General features: G+C 43.6%; 1 protein-coding gene across 1 annotated transcript; it reads left to right on the top strand.

The window, feature by feature from the left end:
- Positions 1 to 1,943: 1,943 nt before the first annotated feature.
- Positions 1,944 to 8,482, top strand: LOC732790 (high chlorophyll fluorescence106). The gene is given in 7 exon segments (NM_001112408.1): positions 1,944 to 2,000; positions 2,002 to 2,164; positions 2,305 to 2,429; positions 6,654 to 6,713; positions 6,785 to 6,905; positions 7,487 to 7,609; positions 8,007 to 8,482. Coding segments are annotated over 6 exon segments (732 nt in total). The 5' UTR covers positions 1,944 to 2,000; the 3' UTR covers positions 8,147 to 8,482.
- Positions 8,483 to 14,022: the final 5,540 nt, after the last annotated feature.

Raw genomic sequence — 14,022 nt, 5'->3', positions numbered from 1 at the left:
GCAGGGAGGACACGGAGGGGCGAGCTCGAACCTCCCTAATGACTGGCGCTAGAAGAAGATGGGGAGGAGATGGAGAAGATGAAGTGCGTGCACGGGATAAGGCTGGGCGGCGAGATTTTTCTCCTAGAGCCAAAGCGGCGCAGCCAGAAGGATAAGAACGCGCGCGTGGTGTCTGAAAAAAATCAGGGCTAGGGGCGGCGTGAGGATATTTTCCCTTTTTTATTTCTTCTCTCTTTTTTTACCGAAAATCACAGATATTTTTGAATCAAGTTTTTTAGCGACGCATAATGGGTCGACTATACGGGCTACACACCTTATTCTCCGGATCACGAAATGGAAAATCCGAGGATTAACGATTTTGGTTAAATTTTGTTTAGATAGCTTTTGAGACTATTCTGGGCAACACGTAAACGGACTGGATATCAGATACATTATTTGAGACAACACTGTTTTAGTCGAACTCGGATAAAAATTTATCCGCCATCTAAACACAGTTGATTTTAGTATCTTACAGAGTGTGCTGAAGAATAAATTGAATCATAACCTCGCGCACAATTTCTCTCGGACGATGCGCGATTTGGATTATTTTGTCCCGAACATTTTAGTCGTCGAGTTCAAATTAATTTGCCCGGGATAAAATCGTAAGAGTAGGTCGAGCTTACATATTCGTATTTGCGCGAGCGATGAATTTTAAATAGGAGCATAACTCGCAAACTTTCAGAACAATTACGTTCCAAAATTCGCGAAAACTTTAGGAGGAGTCTAAATAGACAGAAACAAATATGATATTAAAATCGCGATAGATGAAGATGATTAGACCTTAGTGTTCATTTTATTTACTAATATCACGTGCTTAAATCCATACTCGTTGTCGAGCGGAATATAAACATCAGGGGTGTTACAACGAAGCTCCTGTAATATTCAATAATATGCTGAAAGCAAATGGTTAGTCGTGTTTTTGAGGACCTTCATAAGAGGAAGGCCCCCAACACAAGGTATCACATATCCGAGGCCTACATAGATTCAAAGTAAAGGGGAATTATCGCCTAGGTACACCAGTCCGATCAAAATATTGGAATGAAAAGGCGAAGTAGCATACCAGTTAGAGTTATTTGAGAGGCTAGTAGATGTGCATAATGCATTCATGTGTCACAACTCAAGAAGTGTTTGAGTGCCAGAGGATTAGTTGCAAATAGAGGATCTAAATGTTCAAGGTGATCTAATATACATCGGGTATTACTAACCCATACTCGTACCCACGATAAAAAAATAATCTCGTCAGGTCTACCTTTATCTAGGATGGATATAGATTTACCCCCATACCCATACCTATATGGATATGGGTCACCATTGGGTCACTCGTACCCACGAAGATTAAACATCTATCAAAATAATACATTATGCAAACATTAAGTATATTCATCTAAATACCACTATTAAATTTCTAGCATCATTCAATCATCCATTCAACAACACCGTAGATAATTGGATAAAGTAACAACACTAAGTAGTACCACATAACACATTACATGGTCATCAAATAGTTGTTAAGACTTCTATGACACTATCACTCAAAAGGTTGTTAAATAGTAAAAAATGGATGATTGAAGCCCAAGTTCATGCTTTTGGGCCAAGTTTATACCGGATATTTTATATCCATGTGTTAACGGGTATGGGTGAGGGTAGAATGTTCTAGTACCCGTTTATCCATATGTAAAAGTTTTTGTCCAATAAAAACTGATGAGTATAATATTTAGTCCAGATACGTACCCTAATGGAGTAAATACTCATCGGGTATCGGATCATGGTGTCATTGCCATCTCTAGGGCCTTAACAACCTCTGTTGTACTGTACTGTACGCCATCTACGTGGTCGGATCCGAATCAGACGGCTCAGGTTGTACCAATCAGCTGTGCTAAAAGCATCCTGCAGCTATCTTTGAGTAGGCGGTCCACAGGCAAATCCCCTATCTCCAACCTGTGAACGGTGAACCCCGATCGAATGACGCCGACGGCGAACCTCCTCCTCCCGGCTCCCCCATTCGTCCCCATCTCTGATGTGCGCCGCCTCCAGCTCCCCCCGCGCGTCCGCCACCAGCCTCGTCCCTGCTGGAAGGGCGTGGAGTGGGGCTCCATACAGACCCGGATGGTCTCTTCTTTCGTTGGTATGAGCGAACCCTGCTACCCGTGGAATAGATTGCTCTGAGCGTCCTGTTCTTGGGGGTTCTTTGATGTGCGGAATCAAATCCAAATCTTTTCGCACTCTCGTGCTGGCACGCTGATTTTGTCTTTCTTTGGAGTCTAGCTGTAGGGAGCAGAACACGCCGCAGAAACGTTATATGTGCTTCCCTGTTTGGAGTTGGAGCTCCCGAAGCACTGGTCATTGGAGTAGTCGCCTTGTTGGTATTCGGCCCCAAGGGTCTAGCAGAGGTAAATTACCTGCGTCTACAAGCCTTGTCAGCTTTCTGTTCTTGCCTTCTTGGGGCTATTCACTCGTTAAGTCGTTAATGTGCTTGGGTGGTGCTAGTAATTGAGAACACTGATCGACAAGATTGACCTATAGGTATGGTATGGAATTTCAATCCAAAAAAAAACCCAACTTCAGTAGTATTATGTAAGAACCCTCTCTAACTTCTTTACCTCACTGTTGAGCCCTTTGGCCATTCAGATTCATCCCAGCGCATAATTCTCAGTTCAGGCGCTCAGGTCCCTTATGCTTAGTTGCTCTATTTTTTTTGGCATTATCCATCAGCTGCCGACCTGCTGTAATTATGCGTACATATTCCCCCTTAACTCTATGGACCAGTTGCACCAGAAATGACATTATATGTCTTGGGACTAATGACCATCCCATGGTATCAATTGTTGAGTTATTACTATTATGAACCTGCCATTCATAATTGGAAGCTGTTTACACTTTCATCTGCCTCTGGAACTGTGTCATTGTTAATCAACTTTTAGTTTTAAACAATAAGCTTCATGGTAACCAAAAGAATTTCCCCCTATCACTCTGTTCTTTTGTTGGCTACAGGAAATTACATGTCTTCTTATGTTTGATTCTGATGTGATACTTAGCTGATCTGCTGATAGTCTAGGGCAGTAAGCTATTAAGTTCCTCCCTAATAGGCTTTAATCGTGAACTCTGTTGGAACTATGGAATTTTTATCATGACTCCAAACACCATCCTGTTTCTATATTTTAGAGTTTTGCTTTGTAAACATTCTTTGAACTCTCAGCATCATTGTCGTCGAAAACTGGCCATTTTAAAAAGTTTTAGGAAAAATATATTGTAGTTGCAACACATGTGTGCACAAAGCTTCACCTCAAGTTAATAATCTAAATTTAAGACTCCTTTATCTGTCAACAACCAAAGTCAAAAATCATTTTTTTCTCGAACGACGCAGGAGAGCTGCGTGTCATTTCATTTAGGAAAGAAAAAGAACAGCGCATAAGGTCAAAATGACTCAACCCAAGAACAAACAGCTAGGTTTTACACAAAAGAACAAAAAACCAACGACCAAAGCCACCAGCACCTAGCAGGCTGGGAACAATGACTTATTCAGGAGCTCAAGCAACCCTGCAGCTTCTGCAGCACACCAAAGAAGCCCCTCATTTCCTATCCTATTGTCATGGGCATAATAGGGAGCCAGAGGCAACAACCAGGCTGGGATAAGGCTAGAGAATAAGATTGAGATGAGCTGGGATAAGGTTAGAGAATAAGATTGAAATGAGAGAATTGTGGAGAGTTGGTTAGCATCAGATAAGTCCAAGAAAGTAGGAGTTAGTTGAGAGTTTGTAGGAGAAGTTGATTAGCCATAGGGCTATTTATAAGCCGCGTGGCAGCAGGCAATAAATCAAGAAGATCATTATCAAATCAATCTCTCTCTCTTGCAATAGCTCTCAAGCGCCTAGGGCTGCTACCCTAGAACCAAGCCTGCGGCAGAGGGGTATAACCTCGCCGGAGAAGACAGCTATCCCCATGGACCGAAGGTCCATGACACCTGGTATCAGCTCCAGGTTATCCTCACCACCACCAGCCGCCCATCCCTCACCACCACCAGTCGCCGCGCCATCAGCCACCGCAACGCCCTCCCACCCGCCCTCTCCAACTCCAGATGCATTCACTCGGCTCAAAGAGAGTTTTGGCCGTCTCGCAGAGAAGTGGGATCAGTTCGTTGTGATGTTCCACCGCTACAAGGAAAGACAGAGAAGGAACTCCAAGCAGCGGTGCAGCTTCAGGCGGCAGCGCGAGGGTTCCTGGCACGCCGCCAGGTACAGTCCCTTCGTGGGGAGAAGCACCTTGCTGTGGCCTCCAGGGCCACCCCATGGCCGTCATCACATGAGCAGGTCGTGGTGCGCCTGCAAGCCGCAGTGCGCGGCTTCCTTGTTAGGCGAGCGGTGCGGAAGCTGCACTTGCTGATCAGCTCATCGCTGCACCAACTCGCACCCTGCGCGCCCAACCACCAGGTCTCGTCTATACTTTTTGAACCCCCTGCAGAAGTCGAGATCTGGGTATGCAGCCCCCCTGCACGGCCAAAGAGGGTCGTCTCCTTCATTCGGGCAACTGCCTTGGTGCTGGACAGACCCAACATAAGAACGGGCTGGTTTCTCCTTCACCTTTCATCCAACGTGAAATCCGCAGTTCAACTCTTTCCTTGGGATCCAGGAGGACAGGAGGACATAGATGCAGTTCAAATTTATATTTTAGTTCCACAATTATTTTGTATTTTCGTCTTAAATAATAAAAGTAAGCCGAGATGTAAAAGGCTTAACCTTAAGTCGTGTCAGGTAAGTCTATGGCAGCTCGAGGACGAGCTGGTCCTCAAGGGAGGGGGAGATGTCATGGGCATCATAGGGAGCGAGACGCAACAACCAGGCTGGGATAAGGCTAGAGAATAAGATAGAGATGAGCTGGGATAAGGCTAGAGAATAAGATTGGGATGAGAGAATTGTGGAGAGTTGGTTAGCATCAGATAAGTCCAAGAAAGTAGGAGTTAGTTGAGAGTTTGTAGGAGAAGTTGGTTAGCCATAGGGCTATTTATAAGCCGCATGGCAGCAGGGAATAAATCAAGCAAGATCATTATCAAATCAATCTCTCTCTCTTGCAATAGCTCTCAAGCGCCTAGGGCTGCTACCCTAGAACCAAGCCTGCAGCAGAGGGGTATAACCTCGCCAGAGAAGACAGCTATCCCCATGGACCGAAGGTCCATGACACCTGGTATCAGCTCCAGGTTATCCTCACCACCACCAGCCGCCCATCCCTCACCACCACCAGTCGCCGCGCCATCAGCCACCGCAACGCTCTCCCACCCGCCCTCTCCAACTCTAGATGCATTCACTCGACTCGAAGAGAGTTTTGGTCGTCTCGCAGAGAAGTGGGATCAGTTCGTTGTGATGTTCCACCGCTACAAGGAGAAGACAGAGAAGGAACTCCAAGCAGCGGTGCGGCTTCAGGCGGCAGCGCGAGGGTTCCTGGCACGCCGCCAGGTACAGTCCCTTCGTGGGGAGAAGCACCTTGCTGTGGCCTCCAGGGCCACCCCACGGCCGTCATCACATGAGCAGGCCATGGTGCGCCTGCAAGCCGCAGTGCGCGGCTTCCATGTTAGGCGGGCGGTGCGGAAGCTGCACTTGCTGATCAGCTCATCGCTGCACCAACTCGCAGCCTGCGCGTCCAACCACCAGGTCTCGTCTATACTTTTTGAACCCCCTGCAGAAGTCGAGATCTGGGTATGCAGCCCCCCTGCACGGCCAAAGAGGGTCGTCTCCCTCATTCGGGCAACTGCCTTGGTGCTGGACAGACCCAAGGGTTGGTTCCTCCTTCACCTTTCATCCAACGTGAAGTCCGCAGTTCAGCTCTTTCCTTGGGATCCAGGAGGACAGGAGGACATAGCTGCAGTTCAAATTTATATTTTAGTTCCACAATTATTTTGTATTTTCGTCTTAAATAATAAAGGTAAGCCGAGATGTAAAAGGCTTAACCTTAAGTCGTGTCAGGTAAGTCTATGGCAGCTCGAGGACGAGCTAGTCCTCAAGGGAGGGGGAGATGTCATGGGCATAATAGGGAGCTAGAGGCAACAGCCAGGCTGGGATAAGGCTAGAGAATAAGATTGAGATGAGCTAGGATAAGGTTAGAGAATAAGATTGAAATGAGAGAATTGTGGAGAGTTGGTTAGCATCAGATAAGTCCAAGAAAGTAGGAGTTAGTTGAGAGTTTGTAGGAGAAGTTGGTTAGCCATAGGGCTATTTATAAGCCGCGTGGCAGCAGGCAATAAATCAAGCAAGATCATTATCAAACCAATCTCTCTCTCACTCTTGCAATGACCCTCTCAAGCGCCTAGGGCTGCTACCCTAGAACCAAGCCTGCGGCAGAGGGGTATAACCTCGCCGGAGTAGACAACTATCTCCATGGACCGAAGGTCCATGACACCTATGTAGAAGGAGTTGTACATTTGGCTAGGAGCCTTTGAACTTTTTGTTCTCTAACTTTTTCCAAATTCACTTTTAAATGTTTTCCCCTCTCTGCTTCTGTGCTTGACAGTCATTTCCATATATCTTCTCTACAAACCTATGATCTTGAGCTAGCACTGTTAAAAAAGACTTTTAAATGCACTACTAACATAAGGGTCTTGGCCCCATTTGCTATATTGTTTCCAGGTAGCCAGGAATTTGGGGAAGACTTTGCGTGCTTTCCAACCAACCATTAGAGAGCTACAGGTTGGTCCTTAGTTTGTTACAATATGTTTGAGGATCTTGTTACGTTATGTAATATGATTTGCTGCACTTAGGATGTATCAAGGGAGTTCAGGAGCACTCTTGAACGAGAAATCGGAATTGATGAGGTTTCCCAATCAACGAACTATAGGCCCACAACCATGAATAACAACCAACAACCTGCTGCCGACCCAAGTTAGTTGATTTTGACTACTTCTGAATTTCTTTCCAATGTTATCATGCCCACTTCAGTTAAAAAGAACTTTTCCTACAGTCTACATTTGAGAATAATCTTTTCAGTCAAACACTACAAATACCCATAGAATGCCCACTTCTGTTTTCATTCTTAGCAGATATTGTTGGCAAACCTCTGTCTACATGTGCATTATTTGCCTCAGTCACAGTTCTTCCTTTCTCATTACAATGTGTTATATTCTAACAAACAGCCAGAAGTGTTTTTTTATATCAACAATTATCAAAAGCCATTAACATTTGGAAGATGATATACAGTCAACCAGATGATTTGCATTTTTCCTGATATTAATGAAGTATATATATATACGCTTTCATGTGAGTTCAAGTGTTCAACACCCATGGCCTGCGATTGTGTTCTCTCTTGTATATTTTTTAAACATGTGCTTCAAACTGACAAAAAAAATATCCTTTTGGTTCTAGCATTTAGGCCAGAGCTCAGAGAAGGGCTTGCACCAGTCTCTGAAGTCATTGATTTCTATATTGCTATATCAGTGGCTTATTGCTATCCATCCTGCATTCAGATGTCAAGCCTGAACCAGCACCTTATACTAGCGAGGAACTAATGAAAGTAACTGAAGAACAAATTGCTGCATCAGCTGCTGCTGCTTGGAATCCACAACAGCCTGCCACGTCGCAACAGCAAGGTCAGGCATTTCTAGACTTCTAGTCTTGCAGTTTCTTGAACTATTTAGTATTTACAGTACCTGAATTTGTAAAGGCTCCTAGTTTGTGTTTCCCCGCGTTAATTTCTAATCTAGAGAATCCAGCTTAAATAAGTTAAGAGGCAAACAAACAACACAGATTATTGGAGTGAATTATAATCTAGGTACCTAGATTATGATAATCCATATGTAGGTCATTAAGTGCTTATTTTAGATTATTGTTTGGCCTTTTACCCACTAATAATGTGTAAACAAACATCTCTAATAGGATTATATAATCTATATAAAATAAGCTGGATTATATAATCCTGCAAGGAAACAAACAGGCCTAAAAAGAGACATTTACAAGCTAAATTTGCTGCACATTGTGCTGTTTCAGAAGAAGCGCCCACTACTCCAAGAAGTGAGGACGCTCCTACATCAGGAGGAAGCGATGGTCCTGCTGCTCCAGCTCGTGCTGTGAGTGACTCTGATCCAAACCAAGTGAATAAGTCACAGAAGGCGGAAGGAGAGAGATGACTCCGCTTGACAGTTTGACACTGGACGGAAAGAGCACAGTGCATAGGTCAGGACGAGCAGTCATGTTTTTTTTTTTTCATTTTGTAGACGATGAAATAGTTGTATGAGAGCGTTTTCGATGGTTAGGCTTGTTTTGTAGCAGCATGGGCCAGGTAGATGAAAAAAAGGCTATGCGTATATTATTTCCCACGTTGTGTGGCCGCAATTGTTTTTCAATCGTAAGAGTAACTTCAAGACACTCTCTGTATTCTTTTTAATTGCTAGGAATAGATTTTTTTGTAAAAAATTTTCTTCAAAAGCTTATTTAAATGATTATCTGAATATATCTATTTTTTTATTTCAGATTTTTTACTCGCTAAAGATAGAAAATAAGAATAGTTCTCTAGAGTACAAATAGAATATAGAACAAAATATGAAGATGTTGTTAGGGAGCGGAAAGATATAGAAAACGATTTTTATGTAAATAATTCTCTAAATGATAATTGAGAGAGAAATTTGAAAAGACTCTTAGAGATGCTCTAACATTGTGAGTCTATTATAACCCGGACTCTATGAATTAATTATTTTTAGCCACGTTGAGAAACCCAGTTCAGTTAAGAAATTCGTGCCCGTCGGTTAATCAAAGGTTTTGTTTTCTTAAGGTTAAAACCCACAATTGAACAAGCGAATTCAATCAAACACGCAAAGAAAGTTTTGTCGAACATTTAAAATACAAACGTCAATAACTACCAGTACATTATTTGGTTTGGAAACATACAACTGTTTTACTTATATACACCAAATGTTTTCTGTTTTAAGAAAACGCACTTTTGAACAGGTGGATACTACAAGCAAACACAGTAAATTTGGCCAAACATTAGAAACGCAAAAAAAAAAAAATCCCTAACTACATCATTGTTTAGTTCAGAAACATGCAAGTTATATACGTAGAACTGTATTAGAAAAACATTCGTGATTTTACAACTAAATAATTTTCAGAACATTTCTGACCTAGTGACCAAATATATTTGAATGTAAATATACATGCATTCTAGAACTAGTGATCAAATATATTTGAATGTATCTATACTACTCTATTAAAAATCTAATATGGGCACTTAGTGCTACCACGACTTCACCCTCTATACTGACACTCTAGGCCGCCCACCACAACACGCAAAAATAGTGTATAACGAGCAATCAAACCCACTGTTTTAGGGTTCAGGGTTTAGAGAATTTTGGGCCCACTACTTTAGAGAAATTTAGAGTTAACCGTCAGACCACATGTACATAAGCATTTAAAAATAAACAATAATTATATCTGAATAAATATTTCAATACCTACTCAAGCAATGCCTGATTCTTGATGGAAAACCTGTCCGAAAAACGCGAATTTGACAGGTAATAGCTTCAGGTGCGTTTGGATTCTTTGTCTGAGCTTGCTTGACCTCGCCAGGTAAAAAAAAATATCGCTACGACGTTTGGTTCCATTGCCCATGTCTGTCTCGTTTCTTTTGCAATCGAGATTCTCCTTGCTGGCTCAGACGACCTAAATTTAGAATGTGTTTGGTTCAGTGCTGACGGACATATGATAGAAATTCATGGAGGACCAAAAAGATCGCATGACAAAATCAAACAATACCGTAAAAAACACGTAGAATTCAAGTTTCATATTAATACATAATACAAATTTAAAGAAGAAAACTATATAAACAGAAGCAAAGTCAATTACATCCTTCTAGTTCAGAGACATTAAAATTGGAAGAATGATCTCATCGTCTATGGATTTAAATATCTCGATTAAATGCCCTTTTAACCCTTGATTGTTCTAAAATTCTTGTTTGCGCAACAGGCACACTAGCCTGACCACTGATCACGAAACCCCTTAAAAACGGTTGAAAAAAATCTCCTCGTTATCTAAACAAAGAGAAAAAATAACAATTAACTACTTATCTAATCTCCAATTCACAATCCGAATTGAGTATTCCAAGCTTGCTAATTCGCCAAGCTCGCTGACCGCCAAGGGCAGGTCATGTCGTCACGACGAACGAGACTGGCCCTACGAGGTGGGCGTGGGGGGCAGAAAGGGGTCGGTGTCGGTTAGCATGGTGTGTCGAGAAGGGACAGTCGTAGTGACGTGGTGTTAGACCTATCGGTGATAATGGTGGGCTCTAAATTTTACACTTAAATTAAAGGATCGGATTAAGATCAGACCATATTTCTATCCATTTTTAACTAAAATTAATTAAGCGCTCAAACAAATTATGAAAAAAAATTGGATCATGATCCATTGCCACCCCTAGTTAGGTCGAACTGGTCGAGACGACGTCAGAAATAATAGAGCCGAACAGATAGATACAGGACTAGACAAAGGGGAACTCCTAGGGAGGATTGGATCTATCTGACAAGGAGACTCGGGACGAGACTGTTTTGTCCTACCCAAAACTTTATTTATTTTTCAATACTTAAAAGGAGCTATAAGGTGTTTTAAAAAATGGGGGGAGCCATGGCCTACTTTACCCCAACCCCCCTTTGCATCTATTTAGTTTAAGGTTAAAGTAGTTGAGGCGGGACGACACCGTCCTCTCGATTTTTTGGACCACACCACCACAAAAATTGCTCTGGTGTCCATCTCGTCTTCGCGTGACTCTCAACCAAACATTAAAAAAATGTGGTCGGCCTCTTCCATCCCTTCCAACCAAACACACTTATACCTTATTTGGATGTAGGTATTGGAGCACAGAAAGGGAATTAGAATCAACTTTCCTAAATTTTGTTGTTTGGTTGCACGTGGAATTGAGATTTGGAATCAGAAGCCCAATTCCCTAGAATTGGACTATAATTAGAAATCCTCTCTCCCAATACAAAACCTCATCCCTCGGTATTGTGTGGAATTAGACTATACAATGCCAAACTCTAATTCAGTGATACCAAATAATAGAATTGAAATTATATCTCATTTTAATACCATGTCTTGTTTGTATTCAACCCAATTTGATTCCATCCTCGACATCCAAACGGAGCTTTAGCTCTCCTAAGCTGATGTTGGCACCGATCCAGGCGCCAAACACGGGAACGGTCCGCCTGGAGGGGCTCTCTACGGAGGCACGGACGGTCCGCAGCACAGGGCTGGACGGTCCGCGACTGGGCGCAGGAGCGACTCCTCCTCTACACACTTCCGGACGATCCGCGCCTGGGGCCGGACGGTCCGCGATAGCGTAGAGGGTCTTCTTCTCCACGAAGAACCCTAGAACTCGCCTCGGAAGAGATCTCATCGAGGGGGAGAGTTCCAAGGGGTTGCTCCGGGTCGGCAGACCGCCCGTTGCTCCTCTAATCGGCGTACAGTCGAGCAGAGATTGTTGTGGAAGACTAAACTAGATCTAATACTAAGGCTAAATTACTCCTACTCCTAGGAATTGGAAGAACGAAAAGGTAAAATTGATAAATAGATTTGATTTGATCGATTGTGTGTCTTCAATTGGTCGTAGCCCTTCATCTATATATAGGGGGAGGTCTGGACCCGTTTACAAGTTGTTTCCCGAGTTAATCCCACAGTTCTAGCTAATAAATCCCGCAAGAAACTTGGAACCCTAACTGATTCTGCGTACGTGCGGACCGTCTGCGCCACCACTGCGGACCATTCGCATGGCCAATTTATGCTCTCAACATATGCCCCTGCCTTTTGATGGAGGTTGACGAACCAAAAGCATATGAACTAAGCCTGATGCAAGTCAACGATTTTTCAATCCAATATGGTGATCATTCAATAAAGCCCCAATGCATAAAGGTCGTTTCGGATTGCATCTTTCTCAGCCATGACCATTTGATCAATGGATCAAATAGAATAGAATGGGGGTGCCACCCAGCTTGAATAGACAAAGGGAGTATGCATGTACCATGGGTTCATCGTCATACCATTCCATATCTAAATAGGATAATGCATCGACGATGAATAGGTGGGTGGAAAGTATGCTGGCACTATTGGATGAATAGGCGATGTATGTCGCGTCACCTTTTGGGTCGTCTTATTCGGTCGTTTTGTTCGGGGTTTCTTTGTTGATCGATTGCGTAGAATGGCCTTCTTGCTTGCATGCTTGGAGAGCAATTAATCAAAAGTAGGGCCGACTTTGACTAGTCGACCATGTGCGTTACATTTGTTTTGCCCCTGTGTCCCTTTTTTTCTTTGTGTGGAGACTGATGCCTCTATCCATGGGTGGACTATCCGGCTTGGTTGGCTGGACCATCCACATGAGCATCGAACCGTCCGCGCGCAGGTGCCAGACAGTCCGCGATGCTCAAGGCAGAGACCTTTGCTCGTCTCCTTGACTAAGCCTGTCCCCTGACGCCTCCGGACTTGTTAGTCATTTTATCCGAAGCTTTCTGGTCAATTCCTCCTTGTGATATATTCGACGTGCGAGGATCACCAATGATGATGTTTTTTCCTTTGCTTTTATTGGCCACTTCTGGTCGAACTAAGACCCTTTTACTTGCCAGCTCTATTTTATTGATAGGAAATGGTTGTGTGTCCACTTGCATCTTTTGAAAACTCAACCGACCCTCATTTATGGTCGATTGTATCTGTCTTCGGAAAACATTACAATCATTGGTGGCATGGGAAAAAGAATTATGCCATTTGCAGTAAGCTCGTCTTTTCAATTCATCAGGAGGAGGAATAGTATGCGTTAATTTAATGTTGCCATTTTTTAATAGTTTGTCAAATATTTTATCATATTTGGCAACATTAAAAGTAAATTTAACTTCTTCTGGCCGATTCTTTTGAATCGACTGTAAAGAAGAACATGAAGAAGGTTTAGCCTGTGCTGGCCAAACAAGTTCGGCGGCATATACATCTGTGGATTCATCATCCGAATTATCGCACCCTACTAGATGCATCTTATGGCTAGCTGAAAGGAAAATAGGCTTACACCTTTTCCTAAATGATTTTGGTGGTTGAATTGCCCAACACAAATAATTGGACTAACTAGTTTGCTCTAGATTATACACTCTACAGGTGTCAAAGGTTCAACACAAACCAACAAAAGAACAAGTTAGGCTTCAAAAGAAAGGAGCAAAAAGGAAACCGAAGTGTGCCCTGGTCTGGTGCACCGGACTGTCCGGTGTGCCACCGGACAGTGTCCGGTGCACCAGGGTGAATCAGCTCGAACTTCTCAGCTTCGGGTTTCCCAGGCGCAGCTCCGCTATAATTCACCGGACTGTCCGGTGTGCCACCGGACTGTCCGATGCACCAGCGGAGCAACGATTATCTGTGCGCAACGGTCGACTCTGACAGTGAACAGTGCAGCACAGTACACGCGGCAGGAGTCAGAGCAGCGGGTCTGAGGGGCACCGGACTGTCCGGTGTGACACCGGACTGTCCGGTGCCACATGAGGACAAAGCCTCCAACGGTCGACCAGCTCCAAGTCCTAATGGGAGGATGACTGGCGGCGCACCGGACTGTCCGGTGCGCCCTTCGCCAGCAGACTTCTCCAACGGCTACAATTTAGTTGGTGGCTATAAATACCACCCCAACCGGCCACTTCAAGGTGTGGGAGTCCAAGCAACATTCCAAGTCACATAGTTGACATACTCAAGCCCTCCCAACCACCACTATTCATTGATCCATCCTATACACAAGATTTAGACCGCTACAAACCACACAAGTGCCACAAAAGAGAGAGCAAGCAAAAGAAAGCCTCTTGTGAAAGTTTAGCTCTAGTGCCTTGTGAGATTCATTGAGAGAAAGTGTGCACTACATCTTGCGTTCATTTGTGCGTGGAGTTTTGACTCCCATTGAACTTCCTCCAAAGTTTTGGAGGCTTGTAAAGCTAGCAAGAGACACCAAAGAGTGTGGTGGTCCTTGCGGGGTCTTAAGTGATCCTTGAGAAGAAGAAAAGCT

This window comes from Zea mays, chromosome 2 (assembly GCF_902167145.1).
Source record: "Zea mays cultivar B73 chromosome 2, Zm-B73-REFERENCE-NAM-5.0, whole genome shotgun sequence".
Lineage (NCBI taxonomy): Eukaryota > Viridiplantae > Streptophyta > Magnoliopsida > Poales > Poaceae > Zea > Zea mays.
This window is presented reverse-complemented; position numbering and strand designations above follow the sequence as displayed.